The 23366-nt window shown below is 36.5% G+C and overlaps 1 protein-coding gene across 1 annotated transcript in view; it reads left to right on the forward strand.

Moving 5' to 3' along the window:
* Positions 1 to 17701: 17701 nt before the first annotated feature.
* Positions 17702 to 23366, forward strand: part of LOC141361726 (protein NLRC3-like) — a 261228-nt gene continuing 255563 nt past the window's right edge. Inside the window, exons 1-6 of the mRNA XM_073863424.1 lie at positions 17702 to 17751; positions 17944 to 18063; positions 18152 to 18262; positions 18353 to 18463; positions 18552 to 18662; positions 18751 to 18861. Coding sequence (XP_073719525.1) covers positions 17702 to 17751; positions 17944 to 18063; positions 18152 to 18262; positions 18353 to 18463; positions 18552 to 18662; positions 18751 to 18861 — 614 coding nt within the window. The remainder of the gene's footprint in view (positions 17752 to 17943; positions 18064 to 18151; positions 18263 to 18352; positions 18464 to 18551; positions 18663 to 18750; positions 18862 to 23366) is intronic.

Raw genomic sequence — 23366 nt, forward strand, 5'->3', positions numbered from 1 at the left:
ACAACTAGAATTTGTGTTCTATAGAAACAACAATGCATTAGGAACAATTACAAATCAGGAAATGCAAACAGGATCATCTATAAGAATGTTAAACACATGCTAACTGGCTGCTAAGCCACTAGCAAGTGAGGTTAACAGCTGGAGTCCTTGCATGAACAATGCAGTCAACTCAGAAAGAGTTTTACCTGCAAACCCAGATTGCTTACATCTGCCCTTAGAAAGTGATTTCCTACATTTCAAATAATAAGGTGGAGGTCTGCCCCTGCCCAGTGACCAGCATTTCTCCTCTGTATGGCCTATTTTATGACAGGAACTACAAAGCCTGTTCATTTTACCATCGGGTTTGTAGCTTGGTTCTCCTGGAGCTTCTGGAGGTCTGTGACTCTCTAATGCTTCATTCACATCATGCGGTTCTGTTCCAGCATGTTGATGCATCACCCCAATTGCTGAAATAGGAACACTTTTCTGGGTTCTGGAAAATACATTCTCTTTAGTACAAGTAGCATCTTTTTTAGTCCCATTGCTGTTAAGCGTTTGGGGAGACTTAGTGTCTCGCACAATTAGTTTAGCCCTTACATCTGCAATAATGTCTTTATACTTCTCACACTGTTTATCCAGGGCTAACTGCTCAGATGATAGTTGATCTATCTGAGTTTGAAGATTTTGGATCTTTGCCTCTGACTTTTTTAATTCAGCGTTTTTGGTTCTCAATTCATCACTTTTAGCATTCAAGACTGAGTCAAAAATTGCATTATTTTTACGTAGCTGCTTGCACTTCATGAAATTCAAAGCCTCAATTGTTTCAGCATGTTTGGTTTTTCTTTGTTCACTACCAACTGTGTGCCACCATGTAAGAATATCATCAGTGGTAGCATTGTAATTCAAACCCTTTTTATATAATTTAGAAAGTGTAGGTTCAACTTTCTCGCTCCATAAAGCAAACAATATATCATTACTTAAATTAATCCCTTCCATCCCTGAGGAGACAATCTGAAATAATCTCTACTGTAAAATGATGATAGAACTATTTAAGGTCCTTCTCATTTCTGTTCCATACAAATCATGCAAATGGAGATTTTACTAACCATGCCATGAAACAATGAAAACAGACTTACCCACTGTGTGGTCAGAAGGTCTTTAACACATTCACAGGATAAACTGTGATAAAGTCCTCATTCAGTTGATCAAACAAAGTACAACTCAGAAAACTCACTGCAAGGGATCCCGGGATTCGGCCCCAAAACTTGTAAGTTACCAATACCATTCTGATGCTGATCATAATTTATAAAATTATTATTATATTTATTTAGAATTAATTATATTCACATAGGGAATAAGGTGTAATTCTGAAGGTGCTAAGGCAGTTCCATACAGCTGGGCATAGAGGCATTCTCCTTCTAACTTAAGTTAAAGTTAGAGGTTTCTCCAAAACACATTGAAAATAAGAGGATCCATCTATGTTTTAGGTTGAGGTTACTCCATCTAACCTTAAAACGGGGAGGCAATTACTCCAGAAATATTTTCAATAGAGGCAATTCTCCTAATCTATGCCCCCTTCAATACATTTAACTTAAACCCTGCAAATATAATAAAGATTTGACAAGTTTTAGAATGAATAAAGATTAACAATTTATTTTGCCAGGCAGGTTACACTTAAATCAATCATTTGGTTATTCAAATCAACCAATTACAAATATATCAAAACATTCATTAAAAGATCAGCCTAGAAAATGAAACAGTATACATAAAACACAATCATACCTGGCAATTCAAGACACACAGCAGTGTGGGAAGATCTGACTACAGAATGCTTCCATTATGTTTTAATACACACACAAAGTGTGGGAGCTTCTGGGTACAGAATGGCTCCCAGAATGTTTTGCCAGGCCACCTTTTATACACAGCTTGAGAAAACTACCAAAATCTAGTTTGACCTGTACCAAGTGATACTAAAGAACACCTGGTCAAACTAGCCAGGAGTATCTTAGCAACTGGTCAAACTAGCCAGAAATATCATGGCAAAACCCCACCTCTACAAGAAATGCATCTTCTATCCAAAGTTCTAAAACCTTAATCCATCTGATCTTAGACTTATAGAAATTAGACCTTTTTACTCATCGCACCATGACCTTTAAAATAATACTAAACATTAATATAAAATTACAATCTTAGAACCACAAAATATGTATACATTACATCATATATTTCAGCAGAAACTCAGTGATATGAGCCTAAAGGCTAACAGTGCAAAAGCCTTTGTGATGAAGAGATTAGGAGCACCAAGAGTTTCATGTCTGTAACCAGTTCCACCTAAGAGTCAAATTTGGGTTAGCAACACCACTTGAGGTTTAATTGTTTTATAGTGTTTCTTCATAAATAAAATTAAAGTTGATTATTTAATATCCAGTATTACATTATATATGATGTTTGTTAATGGGGTTTGTTTGATAGGTCGACACCTCTATAGTTATGCACACTTGACTAGATGTTCATCTTAAACTCTTTTTATAACAACTTGGTTTTTATTTCATGTTTTAAGCATTATTTATCAAATCATCAGAATACAGACAGAAATAACAACACAAACACAATATATACACAACAGATAAACACAAAGTACAGATGATAAATGATACAGATGAAGATTAGAAAGAAGAAGAGAAAGTCAACTCTTAAAATCTGATGGACACTTCACACAACTCTCTGTCGAGCTTTGACATTGTTGCTGTTTCTCTTTATTTACACGACTGTCAACCTCCAGGACTTTTAAAATAAAGCATCACCTTCATTTTCTTACTGTTTGTGTGTGAACTCATAAAACTGTCAGTGTGTCATTATATTATACTACATACATATCAATACATTCATCTCTTACATTGACATCAAATATTCAGAGGAAATAGATGAAATGTGTTTTTGTATTGTTGTAGCTCATGTGTATGTGATAAACAGATTGTTGACATGTTTATTATGTTGAAGATTTCATTTCTATCACTGACTGACAGCACTAATAGTTTGTTTTTCTATCTCTTCATCTGACACTGATGATGATCTCATATCTGATTGACTTTCTTTTTTATTTTTATTCAGGACTGATCCACAGATGATGGTATAGATGTTTGATCTTCAGTATGATTTGATGGTGAATAAGACGACACAATAGTGACATCACTTCCTCTTAACCGTATGAGTTGATTATTCAGTACAGGATCTGATCTGTGACTTTATCCAAATCTGACTTTGAAGTGTTGGAGGTAAATCTTCATCCTAACTCAGCTTCTGTCTACACATTTCCTATAAGAGCGATTTATCAGTCAGTGTAAGAGGAGCAAGAAATCTCATAGGATCATAAACTGAAGTAAATACTGACAAGATTCCTCTTCTTCTACACTGTTGGGGTTTTTAACTTCATCTTAAACTGAAATGTGTTCAAGTTCAGCACAACATTGAAGACTCGCAGCTCATTTATCTCTAAATCCAAATATTGGACGTCTTTGCTTTTGTGTTCTTCAGGATCTGACTGCAGGACTTTTTGATGATTATCTGATCAATTACAAAAAAGTTGAGACACTGAATGAAATATAAATAAAATCACAAAGTTTTATAAAATGATAACCTTGACATTTCAGGTTTGGTCTATCGCTGTTGATTATCTGTCAGATGCTTTCTGAACGGCAGAGTCGAACTGCGCCATCTAGTGGACAAACACAAACTTTATAATAAATTTACAATAAAACACAACACATTATATGCCTAATTCAAAATAAATGCAAAAACAGAACAGTAAATTCATACTCAGTGAACAGTACATTAGGTCATTATTATAATTTGTACAATCTTGAGGTAAAATCCTGGGGCCTCATTTATCAACATTGCGTAGAAAATGTTCTATATTTGTACCTACGAATGAAATTTAGTATGTGTGTAAGTAAAAAAAATCGGGATTTATCAAACGTGCGCACGTGGTTTGTATGCACATCAGTAAGTAATCCTTGATGATAAATTCCATTTGTTCTTAAGCACCATGCTCGTGCACGTTGATGGTCATTTGCATTCCGAAACACCTCGAATGAAGCATATATGGTGACAACACGTCCCGTTATAAGTCACGTGGTTGTGCTTTTTCCCTCACCGCAATAATGGCAAAGAGAGCGAAAAAGAGAAACTTTACAGACACAGAAACTTGGATGAGGTTAAATCCTTATAACACATACTGTTTGGTTCACTTAATGCGCGAGGAATGACTAACAAAAGAAAACAAATCTGCATGGGAACATGTTACCAGTGAGTTTAATTACGTTGGGTACAATATGAGAACACTCCTAGAAATAAAAAGTGGTTTGACATTAAATTAAAAAACGCGTCACAGCACACCAACGTGAAATCAGTGCAAATGGAGGAGGACAGACAATGACAGAACTTTCCACCTTGGACAGCAGCATATAACCAGCATCAACGGCGCGATCTGAAACGCCCTCCCGGCGGATAGATGATTTCCCAAGTCTTCCAATAACGCAAGATAAGTCATTGCACTGCATTGTCAGCGCTTCATTTATAGTGGTAGACACCAATTTGACAACAAATCACAAATAAATCATTAACTTCAACAATGGTTTGCTGTTCCTATACACAAATCATTTTAGCACCTGCTTGTGGATAATAAATACACACTTCTTTACACACTGGGGATGATTCTGTGTAGTATCACTATTCTAGCACTAGATGCTCTGCGTACGGATACTCAGAGATGTGCGTATATTTACACACATTTCTACATATAAGTGCAATTTGATAAATTCCACACTTTGCGTAAAACTGTTCCTACGCACACTTCTGTGCATACGCACGCTTAATAAATGAGGCCCCTGAACTCCATCAAAGACGTCTGAACGTCAGGTGTTGTTCTAAAAATGACCACTTGAGGCGCTTTGGAGGCATTTATGCGCTTTGGTTGCTACAATACTAGCTATAGTATTTTACAAGCTTGATAGCATTGTTTGTCTCGTGAATATACAGCATAAATTGGTGACAAGGATAAAGTATGTGAGAGGAGGAAGACTAGATGAGTATAAAGCAGAAAATGAGTCCTGGGGTCCGTTCTTCGTACGTGGATTACTCGGTTAGCTGGATTTGATTGTTGATGATTTGGCTTGATCTTGGATTATTTGGTTCTTCAAAGCTCATCCTAGAGTTGCTGTCATAGCAACCGGTCCATAAGATTAAACCTGCTCGGGAGCAGACTTATTTCATGTAAACAAGATTAGTTTGTACCTTTTTAAGCGGATGTGATACGGAAAGTCTGACGCAGTTGTGTATTCTCCATTATACGAGAAATACGAGAAGAGCTTTTCAAATTCAACACGTAATTAAAAAGGATCGATTAAATCTTTTAGCGATGTTATTTAACAAATATATAATATAACAAATATATTTTTTCTGTGCTTGTGCGACTTGTTTTTGTTTAACAAATTTGATTATCATTAAATGAATGACAAGACAAACATGCTGATCGCTTTCATTTTAAATGTATTTAAATTGTCATTAATAAAAACAGCAATCAATCATACCCAGCACTAATATATGTTATAATATGTACAATAAAGAATATTACTCGGTGTGAAATAAGTTTCCTTTGAATAAACTCATCTCTGATTTTAGTTTTGTCTTTAGATTGTCAAGTAGGCTTAAGGGTTCTTTTAGTAATTTCTATCTGTTATATAAACTCTGAATACAAAGATGTTACTCTGTCCCTTTCCTGTGACAAAAATGACAATAACCAAATAAGTTTTTTGCACATATTTTCACATACACTGTAATAAATTTGCTGTAATTATGCAGCTGGTTGCCAGTAACTTACTGTTGAAGATAAAAACTGAAAATGTTTCATGTTCATTTACAGGGCCGGTTTTTGCTATGGGCAATGTGGGCGAACGCCCAGGGCGCAATCTATGTGAGGGCGCACGGGCGCCCTAAAAAAAAAATATCAAAACCGCTCATTTCTATGTCAAGTTAGTGCTCGTACCATGAGAAACACAGTTGTGTGCGTTTCAGAAAAGGCATGGGTGAGGGGGGCGGGGAATCAACTTGCGACTGCAAGTCCCTCGCTCGCCTTAAGGGGGGCGAGTGAGGGTTTGACTGATCCCAGGCCAGAGGCCACAAACTGCTGCGTCTGCTTCCAAATAAATTGTATTTTTCATTCCTAAAATTAACATAGACATATACCTACGAACATGTAATTAATTGGGTTATGTGAAAAAAATTCTGTAGAGTCATCTAACTTACGCGACTCACGTCACGTGACTCCGGTTGATTGACGGGTAAAACGGACGTTGTTGTTGGCAAAATGTAATGCAAAGTTAATGATGTCGAGTCTTCATCTTCATCATCATGGATCAAATTAAAAGACCAAAGTAGCCATCTTGCCCGGTTCAGGAAAAGAAGATGAGGAGAAACGGTCAAAAGATAAAGGTATGCCGATTGCTGTGACGTGAGTGACAGTAGGAAATAGGCTATTTATATTAGCCTCGCACTCTTGCTAATATGTTGCTATTAGCCACAGAATACGACTGTATTTGGTTTTAGTTTTGCTGAACTAGCAACTATTAGAATTGAGGCATCATGCCATACAACTAAATTCACTCGATAGGCAACACAGTCTAGACCTCCTGACTGTGTAATTTTTTATTGCTTTACGCTATATGTGTCAACTTAAATAACTTCTAATATACATTGACATGGCATTTTGTAAGCTACAGTGATATAGCTTTTTAAATAATTTGCAGTGTATGCTTAGTTTATAGGATGTTAACAAATACTAATAAAATGTGTGTTATGGTCATTTTAATTGGGTAACTGATGCATGTGTGAAATAAGTAACTTACATAATTGTATCTTAATTGTAAATTCAGGGGCACTTCTGAAATATTTTAGAGCTAGAGCACCCACTGGCCAAAATGAGGAGTCAGATACTTCCACAGCAGCAACTGTGTGTGTGTGTGTGTGTGTGTGTGTGTGTGTGTGTGTGTGTGTGTGTGTGTGTGTGTGTGTGTGTGTGTGTGTGTGCATGAGTGGGTGTTTATACTGTATTACATGTTTTTCTCTGTTCTTGCTACCTTTTTGTATTTAAGATTATATATAACAAAATAATACATGTTGGTGGCGGGGTTTGGGGGTAATTCTTTTTTTTCTGGGGGCGGCCAATGGATGGTTCGCCCAGGGCGTAAATCTAGCCAGGACCGCCACTGTTCATTTAACTTTGAAAAAACTCTTGCCAGTAAATAATATGAATGTAAAATCTACAATAAGTTACTGGCAGCTAGTTGCCAGTAATACCCAGTAATACTGTAATTTCTACAGAATTTTTTTACAGTGTATATTTATCTTCTTTACTTCACTTTTCTGTGCAGATGCAGGACTTTCAGTTAATGTGGATTCCTGCTAATATTCTTGTAGTCAGAAATCAGTTATATAAGAATAATGCAATTAAAGTAAACTTATTTAACCACTTGCATAAAGTTTCTCTAAAGGACTGTCATCTGAGAGGATTTCTTTAATGTTGTGTGCATTGCTCAGAAAGAGTTGCTCTTTATAATCTTTTGATGTATAATAACATTTACATTCTGTTACTGCACATCATACTTCAATTAACACATTCTTGAGAACTGCTAAAAGTGTTGGTGTATTATCTACAACTGCACAAAATAGAGGACAACACAATCGTATAGTACACTACAATTCAAATTTTATTAATCAGCAATCAAAGTGTTGCATTGGCTGTGGGTTTAAGAAAGAGCAGCTGCCTCCAGAGATGATCTGTACAATCAATCAGTTTAAAGACATCACTCCTGCCAGCACATCACATGAAGATGCAGGACCACCACCTGTTTTTATTCTGCTTTTTAAGTTGCTGTTACAAACAGACAAAATAGCATTTAACTGTTTTTAAAAGAGACTTAAAGTACTTTAGGAGCATCAAAGTTTAAATCAAGCATATAAAGATTTCAAGATGATATTTTTACAGAATATTTTACATTATTTATGGTGATTTATGTACAAAAGTAGCTTTAACTGGGATTCTAAATTCAGTGTCATAAAAAGTTCACAACCTCTCATCAATAGCTCTCAGACTGCAGGGGTTAAAAATGGGCGTGTTCATGGCCATTGCAACAACCGGCCAATCACAGCATTGCTGATCAGTGTTTCTACTATCGATATGCATTGACTTTTCATGCAGTGCACAAACGCGCAGTCATCTCAGATAATTAAATCCTGCCATACTAATCATCAACAGCAGTGGTGTTCAAAGAACCGGATAAGCGAGATATAATTAGCGAGATCTAAACATCTCAGATGTCTCATTTGATCGTGGATGTATTAATCGACGTATGAAGAACGGACCCCAGGACTCTTCTACTATAAACTCATGCTGTTGTAATAGATGCAGTATGAAGTTTATCAATGTCTTACTGAAATAGACAAAGACAGATGAAAGCAGATGTTGCTCTTTCAGTATTGATGATATCACGAGCTATGTGATCCCAAGTGGATTTCAGATTTGTCTTTTTTGGTCGACATACTGCATTATCTGAATGTGGATCTGCAGGGGAAGTTAAAGATGGTGCCTGACCTGGTGCAGTGTTTTCACATTTATCAACAAACTCAAAATGCATCTACAAAAGAGTTAACAGATTTTCCATCTTTGTTGAAGTGTACAAGCAGCAGAGGTTGTAAACAAGTGTACTGCACTGTATGCAACACTGCTTGAAAATCTCAAACAGAGTTTTGAGGACAGATTCTCATCAACACATTCACTGCTGAATCATTGTTTAAAAGTCCCTTTAGTGGAAGATGAAGCAGTATCTCAGCTTAAAATGATTGAACTTTCTGAGTATGACAGACTTAAACGTGTTCTAAGGGAAGAAACTTTGGAGTTTTGGAAATATCTCAATGTTAAAAGGCAGCACTAAAACTATTGTCTATGTTTGGGTCAACTTACATCTGTGAATCACTTTTTTCAACACCGAAACAAGTGAAATCAAAGCATGGCTCTGTCCTGACTAACACACATGTGAAAGAATTACTACAAACTGAATACAAGCCAAACTTATCAAAGATTGTGGAAAACAAGGAATGTCAGGTCTCCCACTGAGTCAAGTAAAAAGGGAAAGGCTGATACAAACATTCAAATCCATGAAAACTATTGTGTATGTAATTACAAATTCTAATAAGCAATTAATTGTAAAGTCCTTGTGAGAGACATTTGTTGTGTGGCTCTTTGAAGTAAATGTTACTTTTTTTGGCTCATCATGCTGAAAAGCTGAACTCCTGGCACTCCTGGCATTGTGTTGTCCCGTGTGAAAGGAACAAATGACTCGGAGGACCCGAAGATGCGACAGGTGAACTAATCAATTCTCTTTCCGGCACAGAACCAATACATGTCACGCAGGCACACAAAATGAATGAATCACTCTGCAAGACAATTCATTCCTGAGTCATACTAAAGATTCGTTCAAATTGAAGGAATCGTTCATGGACGACCCATCACTAGACGACAGGCTGTACAGCAGCTTTGAGGAAAATGAAAGTTTAAACTGTCAAAACTTTAAAACGCATGCAAACAACACACTTTCAGCATAAGGATGCAATTATCCCTGATAGCTATGTGTTGTATATGCTGCTTGATGGGGATGTGAAGACACGTTGCGTTGTTAGGACCAGAGAATGTCCTCATAGAAAATACACACATCTCTGTAGAAATCCAAATTGTCCACGGATCTGGGGACTAGGGTGGACATTCATGCCAGTTCCACCCGACACGTCCCGAACATGTTTTCGGGTACGTTCTCCAGAAGTTGCGTTGGTCGACCACATACGTCATCAAGGTTTAATATTTCAGGTTCAATTTCAGAAAAGCAACCGTAACATTTCAAGGTAAGAATGAAACTACAATGATTGTATGTCTTTGAAAGAAATAAATCTTTATTTTCTAATGTATTTTAACTGAAATGTGAGAACTTCGATGAAGTATGCGATCGTATCCGGAAAACGCACCCGAAATCCTGTTCAGGATGTGTCCGGCGAAACTGGCACGAATGGCCACCCATCTAGCAATGGCAGCGTTGGCTTAATTAGAGGACATTTTCAATGGACGAATCCGGAGAGAATGAATTTTTAGGGATCATAATAATTTTCTGGCCCACGATGATAACTGGCTTATTTCAGATTTCCAAGGGCTATACTCTTGGAGCTCTGCGCTGAGTTGGGTCAGAATTTGGAAATAGAGACCGTGAGGAGCCACGCATTACACGTACCTTTAAAGGTGCTAACTCAACTTGGTTTCCTGGTAACTGGTTATTTCTAAAGAGAACTGGCAGACCGCTCAGGAATAAGCCAGTCGTGTTTGAGCAGTGCAATGCCAGCTGTATGGGACGGGATGGGACGTAATTTGGAGGCTGTTATAAGGCCCTGGCAAGGTTTCCCACATCATACTGGCCTGAGGAGTGCTGCACAATGTCGCGCACAAGCATGGCACACCCATTAGTGAGGTGGGGGCACCACCAGATGACCCTGACCCAGGACCAGTATATGTGCAGCACATTCAACAAGCTTTTCAGGATCATCAACATGTAAGTGCAACAAATAGTACTCAAATAGTTCATTTGTTGACCAATTCCTTTAATGAATTGCTTATTTCTGTGCTTATATATGATGTTTGTTTGATAGGCCGACACCTCTATAGTTATGCACACTTGACTAGATCTTCATCTTAAACTCTTTTTATAACAACTTGGTTTTTATTTCATGTTTTAAGCATTATTTATCAAATCATCAGAATACAGACAGAAATAACAACACAAACACAATATATAAGCAACAGATAAACACAAAGTACAGATGATAAATGATAGAGATGAAGATTAGAAAAAAGAAGAGAAAGTCAACTCTTAAAATCTGATGGACACTTCACACAACTCTCTGTCGAGCTTTGACATTGATGCTGTTTCTCTTTATTTACACGACTGTCAACCTCCAGGACTTTTAAAATAAAGCATCACCTTCATTTTCTTACTGTTTGTGTGTGAACTCATAAAACTGTCAGTGTGTCATTATATTATACTACATACATATCAATACATTCATCTCTTACATTGACATCAAATATTCAGAGGAAATAGATGAAATGTGTTTTTGTATTGTTGTAGCTCATGTGTATGTGATAAACAGATTGTTGACATGTTTATTATGTTGAAGATTTCATTTCTATCACTGACTGACAGAACTAATAGTTTGTTTTTCTATCTCTTCATCTGACACTGACGATGATCTCATATCTGATTGACTTTCTCTTTCATTTTTAGGACTGATTTCAATAAAAAGATGTAAAGATGTCTGATCTTCAGTATGATCTGCTGGTGAATAAGAAAACACAATAGTGACATCACTTCCTCTTAACTGTATGAGTTGATTATTCAGTACAGGATCTGATCTGTGACTTTATCTAAATCTGACTTTGAAGTGTTGGAGGTAAATCTTCATCCTAACTCAGCTTCTGTCTGCACATTTCCGGTGAAGGCTTTTGATGTGAGCACTGATAACAAAGATCTGAGACCTACTACAAATAAAACAAACATAAAACTATGCTTACTATAGTTAAGTCATGCTTGATTTTTTTAAGGACAATTCATCTCATGTGCATTACATCTCATGGTGCTTTCATTCTTCAATCATTCATGTCAGTACAGTCTGCACGCAAGCGACATCTCGTGGACTTTGTTTGTATTGCATCAAATGAGTCATTCTGGACCAAACCTGAACTCAAAAGTAATATTTAATACATTTATAAACTGATGATTTTACCTTCTGCTGATGTAAAACATTTCTGTTAGTGTTGATGTAAAACTAAGAGTAAACACAAGGTGTCAGAATTTATGTGTGAAACAGGTCGAGTCATTCACTGTCTCTCTTTCATCTTTCTCTGAATATCTCTCTCTCTCTGTGACATGAAATAAACATATTCAATAATCTAAACTTTACTGATATTAATTGTACAGACATCAGTTGTATGTCGTCCTGATTACAGTGATGACCGTAAAGATGAAATGAGCATAATTTACAGTTTTAATACAGTGACATAAAGTTTAATAAAATGATAAACTTGACATTTCAGCTTTGGTCTATCGCTGTTGATTATCTGTCAGACGCTTTCTGAACGACAGAGTCAAACTGCGCCATCTAGTGGACAAACACAAACTTTGTACTATAGTAAATACTGACTTTAATTAAATAGTCCTAACTGATTTACACAGCACTTTATTTCATTATATTAATATTAAAACAATCAAATACCTGAACAGTCTGTGAACAATCATCCAGAATTCTCTCAGTTAGACTCCTGAAGATTGTGTCATGGGTGGTCTCATCAAGGAAAGGTCGAGATTGAAACGGGGGTCACTATCATTTTAGGCAATCCATGTGTGCTAAAACACAGTCTCATTTTCATGATGGTAGTTTGTGAAGTTGTTACAGGATAAATTTCCAACCATTTGGAATGAGAATCTGCCAAAATCTTTCTCAAGGGTCCTGTATAATCCACATGTGTGACCAGCAGACATCAGATGATCACAGACAGAACGCTCGTGTCGATGGTGCCGGCCGGTGATCAGACCCACACTCTGTGTCTGAGCTGTGATACGAGACAGAGCTGTGATCAGACCTCATATCTGATCATGTGACAGTCTTTGTGTCTGTAATGTCTCTCCTTACACACTTACGCGCTACAACCTGCAGGTTAAGGACACAGGTGCTCTTTCCTATGATGTTTGACGCAGTGCACTGATACAGGCCGGATGTGCTGGTGATGATGTTTCTCAGTGTCCCTGCATCTGATCTGAGAACAGCACCATCAGTTATCTTATACATTTCATTCATCTGCACATTCAACACACACTTTAGATTTCAGTGGAGAAAATAAAGAAACTGTGCATAATGTTTCTATTGTCTATGACACACTGCAGAATAACTGTAATAACACAAATGTCCTGTAGGTGGCAGTGGAGGCGGAGTTTTCCTTTACATCTTTTAATGTTTAATGTCTGATAATTATTCTGAAAAGTAAAGTTTTCAACCATACTGATATTGGACATTATTTACCCTGCTTTTATAAACACACTTTCATATTTTGCTCTTGTAGATATACAGTAATATATAATACAGTTCTGAAGGAAACACCATAGTATTACAATCTGAGTAATATATGGAGTAATATATTTAGCATATAGTAAGACACAAAACTCTAATTTCATATCCATTATCAGCAATAGGTATCACCATAAAGAAAATTAACCATGGTTTTATTAAACATGTTTTTAGAAGATTAGTTGATTTTTTATTAGTTGATATTTATATTACCATAGTAATTTACAGTTGTAATATAGTGACATAAAGTTTAACAAATTAATAAAATGATAAACTTGACATTTCAGCTTTGGTCTATCGCTGTTGATTATCTGTCAGACGCTTTCTGAACGGCAGAGTCAAACTGCGTCATCTAGTGGACAAACACAAACTTTATAATAAATGACTCTGCAGCTTCATAATATTGCATACAGTGGATATAAGTTTAGTTCAACTCAAAGTGTTTTGTGCTCTTTCATGAAGGAGAACACCTCACACATTAATACTGAGAGGAAACTATATGATTTAATATTTGTGTGCATTTTGTTTGTTGTTGTTTCAAGCTGCGTCATTAAGCCTGATTTATTTAAGTTAAGTGAGCATTAATTACATTCGCAAATCATGAGCACATTACAACAATTGGCGATTAACTAAGAATAATAGTCAAGTTTATAATTGTTAATATTCTGAAATAAGACAGTCTTGATGACGTATACAGTATTATGCTGCAGCAGCCCTAACTCAGCTTCCCACCTCCGCCATGATGATAGGATGAATAAGCGGATTCCACTCCACACCGATCATCAAACGGATTAATATAAGGTTTATAAAAACACATTCAGTTATTGTCGCGTGTCTAATTGATGTTAAAGCTGGAGGATTTTCAGAGTGTGAATTGTAAATGCAGGTGTGTCGAGAAGCTTCACATCTTCTAGGTATGTGACAAAATGACGTAATACGCATGAGCGGTTTGTTCCCACGGCTGTGTTCCTAGCAGGTATTCAGCGCCAGACGCATTGGTGACTTAGGAAATCTGTCATATCTTTGCTTTGTGAATACCTCTAAAGCCCATATACTAGTGACATAAATTACTTCCTCACGTTGATTCTCACGTTCGAATTTCCAAGATAGCTGTCGTAAGAAGAAAGTTATAAGCGAAGCAAAATTTCTCTCATGTTTGGCGTTGAAATCCTCTATGAAGGCGAGTATTTTTTTGTTTCAAACCAAATACTTTTGATAGAATATACATTTAACTTAAATTAGGTAAAGTTTGGGATTGATTGTAACATTCGCATGTGCTTTTTTAAGATCCGCGAGTGACGTTGTTGTCAAAAGCAGAATCGCCCATTCAATCATATTGGCTTCCAAAACTTCTCCGTTTTCATCAATCCGTGCATTATTTTTCAAAGTAATCATACAGAACGAAGGATTAGAATCTCTAGATTACATTATTGGCATAATTCTGTCAAACATATAAATAAATACATGCATGCAACATGCATGCATTTATTGATTTATTAATGATAAATAACATAATCATCAGTTAATGTATTAATAATATCTGACCATTTAAATTGCTCGCCAGCATTATTAGTCAATTAAGAAATATTAAAGAAACAATGAAATGTTTCTTTAATATATAAAAATATAGCTTTTACTTGAGAGGGCTTTGATTTCATATGTAAGGGATAATGTAGAGGCAGCCGGTAGTTATTGGGAAACAAGCCCCGACAGTGTGATCAGGACCCGACGCGAAGCGGAGGGTCCTGTATCACACTGAAGGGGCCCACCTCCCAACAACTACCCGCTGCCTCCACATTATCCCGCTTATTACACGGCTACTTGCCACATAAGAAATAAAACTGGACATGAATATGAATTTGAAACATTTTATTGGCATATTTGTTTTAAATTAACATTTTTATCCTTCCGCGAAACTTTGCACATTTGCATAAAATGATCGCAATACCTTATTAAGATCCTTATTAAGAATCTTCATACTTGTCTCCATTTTTCTCTTTTAGCCAGTCTTTGAGAAGTTTTAATGCCCATTCTGTATTTTTTTGTGTGTTGGCTTCGTAGCTGTCATGCTCTATTTTGTCAAGTTCAGTCTCAGTAAGCTGTCTGTCTCTTGTCGTGTTTGTCGAGTGTTTGTCACAAGATGGCGCCAAATAGACAGTAATCTGTATTGATGTTTATTGGCGCGGAGCGATTTTACTCGTGCAAGTAGTCCGGCTATGCGTTATTATTTTGGAGCGGTTATTATTCGAAAAGAACGAACCTGCAAATGTCTCAACTGACCAATCAGAATCAAGCATTCCAGAGAGCCGTGTAATAAGGAAAGATGTGCGTGGATTGATGCTCTCGGTTTCATTAATTAGTGGTTAATCAAAAATAATAACATTTATTTATATATCTTTTAAAAAGATGTCATCTTGTTGGGCTTTTAATTACCTACAATGTGGCGTTTGAATTATGCAAATAGACCAAGAAATGAGAAAGTTATGATATTTTAAAGTGTTTGGTCAAGCGGAAGAGGTCACAGTTTTTCATAGTTTTATCGTTTTAATTGGGTACAAAAATGCCCCATAATTTTCGAGTTAAAAAATTACATAACTTTCTTAATAATTATCCGATTTTAATAGTTTAAAAACCATGTTAAAGTTCTTTTTATTATCTATCATATGGCTATAATTATATATGAATTTTCTAGTATTTATATTTTTTTGTCACATACCTACATCTTCCTTTTCAGGACCGATTTATTATTTATTTGATAACGTTTACGTTAGTTATTTTAGCGTTATTTATCGAATGTTTTGGCTGTCTGTGACTCTTAACTTAATTTGTGTTAATATTGTGTTAATGTGGTAATGTTGTGTAACGTTATTTGAGGTGACGCAGCAATTTCAACACTCACTCATTCATTCATCTGAATTATAATATCTGTTTATTCACTTTGATTTGAAGTTTATTTTGTGTCTGAAAGTTATTTTCATTCAGTATCAGTTGTGGAGATCAGACTGATCAGATTCATCTCTGCAGCTTCATCATGGATCAAACACAAACATCAACACATGAAGATTCTTGCAGGTACTTTATAGAAACACTTTATTACACAACATTTATATTATAGGGGAATATTTAAGTGTTTTTTACGAAGGAGGATTAGGGCCAAAAATAAAAAATAAAACCATCTCGAGATTAAATAAGTCATTAAAATGCGAGAATAAAGTCATCATTTAACGAGAAAAAAGTCAGAATAAATATAATTTCGAATTTAAGGAGAATAAAGTCGTTATTTAACGAGAATAAAGTCGCAGATCTGCAAAGCAGATACCAAATTACATACCTGTCTTATTAATAAAACAATATGAAGGATATGTGCTTAGAAAGGCAATTTTATGGAATCTCCCTCATATAAAAGACAATATGGGGGGAGATAATGTGAACGAACAAAATTAGGTGCACACCTTAATAAAACAGACATGCAATGAACAGAATATCTTATGAATAAAGGGTTTTGTTAATTGGGTATGGTAAACCCTTACGAAATTAACCATGATTTTAATGTGGTAAAAGTATAGTAACCATGGTTTTTGGTGTATTGATTACTATTAGCAAAACCATGGTTTTACTACACTAGCCATGGTTTAAAGTCGCCATGAAACGGAAGTAGCGATTGCCTTATTTTCCCTGTGGTGACGTATATTTGAATGAAACGGCTTTTGAGATGAAATAAGGCAGGGCTGGATTTGAATTTGTCCATCGAGATCTGATTGGATCGTTTGAAGTTGGGTCGTATTGCTAATCGCTGCGATCCTCTCCCGGACCCCGCCCACCTGCCATACTTTAGACCGGAAGTGAAGAGAGATCGTTTTGAGGAGGGGAGGAGAAATGCAATGAGTAGGCTATGTTTCATTTTAGGCTTGTTCTCATGAAAGCAAAATCTTTACTAAGTGCAGACCCTTTATAACCCTAAAAGACAACATCAACATTGAATACACAGTAATATTCAGCAAACATTTTATTAATAAAACATTCTGTGTACAAGCAAAAGATCCCAGAATAAGAACACAAACCGCTAAAGTGCATGTTTGTTTCCTTGAATGAAAACGAGCAATTCTGGGCTTTTCTGCGTGACATGCTTATTAATAATATATTATAGTGTGCAGTGAATTTAGTGTATTTATATCACTGTCTTAATGCAGTAAACAACGTAAAGAATAGGCCTAAACTGAATTGACTTACTGAATTAACGACTTTATTCTCGAAATTATTTTATTCTGACTTTTTTCTCGTTAAAAATGACTTTATTCTCGCATTTTAATGACTTTAATTTCGAGATGGTTTTATTATTTTTATTTTAGCTTGGCCCTAATACTCCTTCGTAGTTTTTAATTATGATCATCTTCAAAAAAAAATAACAGTAATGTAAAGTATTAAATCTGTTGTGTGTTATAGTTCAGATCATCAGAAGAGATCAGATCCAGAGTTCAGTTGTGTGTCTATGAAGAGTGATGCGTCTATGAATCGGCCAATAAACTTTAAGAATGAATCAACATCTCCTGCTGTCAGGTATAAAACACTCTGAAACATGATTAAAGCTTTTATATGATGATTTGTTTTGTTAAAGAGATGATAAATTATTCTTGTGATTGTGTTTAGTAAATGTTATCTTCGTTATTGAACAGCACATGTTCACATAGAGACACATCTGTACAAGTTCTCTGTTGAATTGTTTAACTGGATTATTGTTGTGTGTTATAGTTCAGATCATCAGAAGAGAAAGAGATCAAATCCAAAGTTCAGTTGTGTGTCTATGAAGAGTGATCGGTCTATGGGTCTGCCAAGGAACTTTAAGAATGGATCAACATCTCCTGCTGTCAGGTATAAAACACTCTGAAACATGATTATAGCTTTTATATGAAGATGTGTTTTGATAAAGAGATGATAAATTATTCTTGTGATTGTGTAGAAAATGTTATCAGAGATCAGATCCAGAGTTCAGTTGTGTGTCTATGAAGAGTGAACGGTCAATGGGTCTGCCAAGGAACTTTAAGAATGGATCAACATCTCCTGCTGTCAGGTATAAAACACTCTGAAACATGTGATTATAGCTTTTATATGAAGATGTGTTTTGTTAAAGAGATGATAAATTATTCTTGTGATTGTGTAGAAAAGGTTATCAGAGATCAGATCCAGAGTTCAGTTGTGTGTCTATGAAGAGTGAACGGTCTATGGTTCTGCCAAGGAACTTTAAGAATGGATCAACATATTCTGGTGTCAGGTATAAAACACTCTGAAACATGATTATAGCTTTTATATGAAGATGTGTTTTGTTAAAGAGATGATAAATTATTCTTGTGATTGTGTAGAAAAGGTTATCAGAGATCAGATCCAGAGATCAGTTGTGTGTCTATGAAGAGTAACAGGTCTATGGATCTACCAAGGAACTTTAAGAATGAATCAACATATTCTGGTGTCAGGTATAAAACACTCTGAAACATGATTATAGCTTTTATATGAAGATGTGTTTTGATAAAGAGATGATAAATTATTCTTGTGATTGTGTAGAAAATGTTATCAGAGATCAGATCCAGAGTTCAGTTGTGTGTCTATGAAGAGTGATCGGTCTATGAATCCGCCAAGGAACTTTAAGAATGGATCAACATCTCCTGCTGTCAGGTATAAAACACTCTGAAACATGTGATTATAGCTTTTATATGAAGATGTGTTTTGTTAAAGAGATGATAAATTATTCTTGTGATTGTGTAGAAAATGTTATCAGAGATCAGATCCAGAGATCAGTTGTGTGTCTATGAAGAGTGACGCGTCTATGGATCTACCAAGGAACTTTAAGAATGAATCAACATATTCTGGTGTCAGGTATAAAACACTCTGAAACATGATTATAGCTTTTATATGAAGATGTGTTTTGATAAAGAGATGATAAATTATTCTTGTGATTGTGTAGAAAATGTTATCAGAGATCAGATCCAGAGTTCAGTTGTTTGTCTATGAAGAGTGATCAGTCTATGGATCCACCAAGGAACTTTAAGAATGGATCAACATTTCCTTCTGTCAGGTATAAAACACTGTGAAACATGATTATAGCTTTTATATGAAGATGTGTTTTGTTAAAGAGATGATAAATTATTATTGTGATTGTGTAGAAAATGTTATCAGAGATCAGATCCAGAGTTCAGCTGTGTGTCTATGAAGAGTGACGCGTCTATGGATCCACCAAGGAACTTTAAGAATGAATCAACATATCCTGGTGTCAGGTATAAAACACTCTGAAACATGATTATAGCTTTTATATGAAGATGTGTTTTGTTAAAGAGATGATAAATTATTCTTGTGATTGTGTAGAAAATGTTATCAGAGATCAGATCCAGAGTACAGCTGTGTGTTTATGAAGAGTGAACGGTCTATGGGTCTGCCAAGGAACTTTAAGAATGGATCAACATATCCTGCTGTCAGGTATAAAACACTCTGAAACATGTGATTATAGCTTTTATATGATGATGTGTGTAACGAGCGTAAACCGGTTAAATCCAAATGCTGGTTTTATTGAAGGGTAATCCACAATACAGGCAAGGGTCATACACCAGGCAACCAACATCAAAGGCAATCCAAAATCAGTAGTCAATAATCCAGGCGTGGGTCAGGGCAGGCAGAAAACAATCACAGAACAATAAACAGGCACAGGTCAAAACACAAGGCAGAACAGATTAAAGGGATAGTTCGCCAAAAATGATATTAAACCCAAGATTTACTCACCCCCAAGCTGTCCGAGTTGCATATGTCCATCGTTTTTCAGACAAACACATTTTCGGATATTTTATAAAATGTTTTAGATCTTTCAGTTGATTAAATGTAATGTTACGGGGTCCAGCAATAGTCCACGGCCTTCAAGTCCAAAAAAAGTGCATCCATCCTTCACAAATTAAATCCAAACGGCTCCAGGATGATAAACAAAGGTCTTCTGAGGGTAATCTGCGCGGTGTTGTTGTAGAAATACCCATATTTAAAACTTTATTAACGAAAATAAATACCTTCCGGTAGCGCCACCATCTTAGTCGCATCCGCATTCAGGAGAGAGTATTAGTGTAGTGTACGCACTTTTCTTAGTGACATATTACAAATTCGGAGGACGGGGGAACAGAGCAGCAGCAGAGTACTCCCAAAAGTGCTATTACGCCATAAAATATAGTTCCTCTTTTAAATCCGCTTAGAAAAGCGCTACGTTTTATTTTGTACCACCAAACTTGCTCGTATAACTACTCGTCTTAAATAGGAAAAACGTTGATGTGTTTGGTCACTTCTAACTTTATCTCTGTTTGATACCATTGAATGAATGGGGCTAAGCTATATGCTATCGAAGAACACAGCGCGCTCCAGCACTTACGTGCACGCACACAGATGATAGAGGGATGTATCAACAATTCTTAGTTAAGGTAATAACATATTTTAATATTGAAAATGAGTAGACTATTCCTTTAACAGCCGACAACTCTGATTTGTGTGCCAAGTGTTAGGTTAATCTAAGCACGCCAAGAGCCCTAAATATGCCTGAAATAAAAGTAAAATTTGACAGGTTGCCATGGGAACAACGTTTGAGATATTAAAAATTCCTTCGCAATTTATCATCTACTATGCCCCGGCATCATGTTGCCCACTTTTGGTGTCAATTCCATGATTTTTCTAGAAGGAGTATTTAAAAGAACATCGCATGGAACTGTCAAAAAAATCCAGCTTTGTGACTGACACACTTCCTGTTGCCTGGCGGTGGCGCTATACCCGGGAGTCACAATAGGCACATCGATGCGATCGGAATCTTCAGACGAACAAACACCCCACGTGTCATTAAAATAAGACATTTTTTGCCTTAGATATTAAACACTTCCTGTTTCTCTGATTTCGCCATAAGTTTGTCGCCTCGCCATGACAGAACCGTTCGAGATATCAAAAATCCCTTCGCAGTTTAGCAAGTACAATTTCTCGGCATCATGATCACCACGTTTTGGTGTCAATCCCATGAATCCCCTAGAAGGAGTATTCAAAAGTTCACTGTATGCATTTTTGAAACCATCCAAAATGGCCGACTTCCTGTTGGGCGGAGCTAATAGGTTTGATGGTGAAAGTTGTTCGGGTCGATGGGATCTATATGCGTACCAACTCTCGTACATGTGCGTACATGTTTGCCCGATTTGTGCACCAGTATTTTTTTTGCATTACAGGGGGCGCTACAGAGCCCTACTGCCACGCCTGTGTTCCAGCATTTGCCCGGTCCTAATGGCCGACGACTTTGAGGTCTGTGCCAAATTTCTGTTGTTTTCGAGCATGTTAAGGCACCCAAAGTGCATGCCAAGTGCTTAAATATGGCTGAAAATGAAGGTAAAGTTTGACGTGTTGCCATGGGAGCAGCATTCGAGATATCAAAAATCCCTTCGCAATTTAGTCCAATGTCTCAGCATCATGTTCACCATGATTGGTGTCAATCGTATTAATTCCCTAGGAGAAGTATTTAAAAGTTCATAACTGACACACTTCCTGGCGCCTGGTGGTGGCCAGTGTTTGTCAAGTTACTTCGAAATAGTAATTAGTTACTGATTACTGATTACGTCCCTAAGAAAGTAATCCAGTCACTTCACTGATTACTTATTTTCAAAAGTAATTAGTTACTTTACTAGTTACTTTACTAATTACGTTTCAAAAACATGATGCACGACCTGAATATGCTACAGTATAAAGCAACAGGTAAAAACCTTAAGCTTCTTCTGTTGCATCTCCAAGGCAACATTAGTCTTTTATAAACCTGGGTTGCTGTCATGAAACATTTAACGATTACCCTTACCTGAGAGAACCATTTAAGGGATTATACTGTATGCAACACCCTTAAATTATTCTCTTACAGTAGGTAAGGGGAATTTACCCCTTAAGTGTCATACTTAAGGGAAAAACTTATGCGACCGGGCCAAGACCTTTCTGCCTAATTCTATTCTTTCTGCATATTCCATCATCTAAAATTGAATCAAATGAAACATTCTCTGCTTAACCTCTCGACACGCACTAATTCGTTTTTTTTTAAGCCTGCTAACAATATCTATATAGCTGACTGTCTACAAACATTAATAATATTAATATCAACATTACTATACATCGTTTAAAAGGTCTACGGGTTTAGCATCAGTGTATGGTCTCTGTTTTGAGATACATATGCTCTAGTCTAGCATAATAAATGTAGTATTTTGTTACAGAAGTCCAGATGACAACATACAAAATATAAACGGGACTTCTTACCTTATAACGATCGCGAGTCGAATCCGGTCTGTTTCAGATATGTGAATAACCCATGAAATCAGTCTAATAAAATTCATCAAATGACAATTTTTGTCCACAAATGCGTATAATCCATGAAATATAGTAGTCTGTTGTTTACATCAGATTACGCGTGAACGTGTATGAAATGGAGCCGCAGCGGTCACGTCAGCTTATCCACAAATGCATATAATCCATGAAATACAGATATATAGTCTGTTGTTTTACATCAGATTTCACCTGAACGTGTATGAGATGGAGCCGCAGCGGTCATGTCAGCTGGGGGTTCAGATTTTTTTCAGTAAGTTTCGCATTCCTGTGCCAGCTTGCTAGGTGTTTACTTAGATTTGAGGTGGAATTTTTCGCCGTGGATAAAAGTTTTATTCCTACGCAGAGTGTACAGCGGACGCTGATGTTTTTGTCACCTTTAACTGGGTTAAACTCAAAGTAATGTCGGTACTTCCAAGCATTAAACGCTGCATAGTCTTGTTCTCTTCCGCGCTCCATATTGTCTTCTCACGTTCAACAATACACTGACTGACGGCGCGGCGCTCATACGTCATTGTCACTCGACTCGCCTCACGACACGAGAGAGTCTCACGAAGCAAGATTAAAAAATAACGCAGTAACGCAGCATGCTAACGGGGAAGTAACAGTAATCTAATTACTGGTTTTGCAATTGTAATCCCTTACTTTACTCGTTACTTGAAAAAAGTAATCGGATTACAGTAACGCGTTACTTCAAAGTTACTGCCCATTACTGGTGGTGGCGCTATACCCGGGAGTCATAATAGGCACATCGATGCGATCGGAATCTTCAGACGAACAAACACCCCGCATAGCATCCCAATAAGACATTTTTTGGC

Source organism: Misgurnus anguillicaudatus, chromosome 24 (assembly GCF_027580225.2).
Source record: "Misgurnus anguillicaudatus chromosome 24, ASM2758022v2, whole genome shotgun sequence".
Lineage (NCBI taxonomy): Eukaryota > Metazoa > Chordata > Actinopteri > Cypriniformes > Cobitidae > Misgurnus > Misgurnus anguillicaudatus.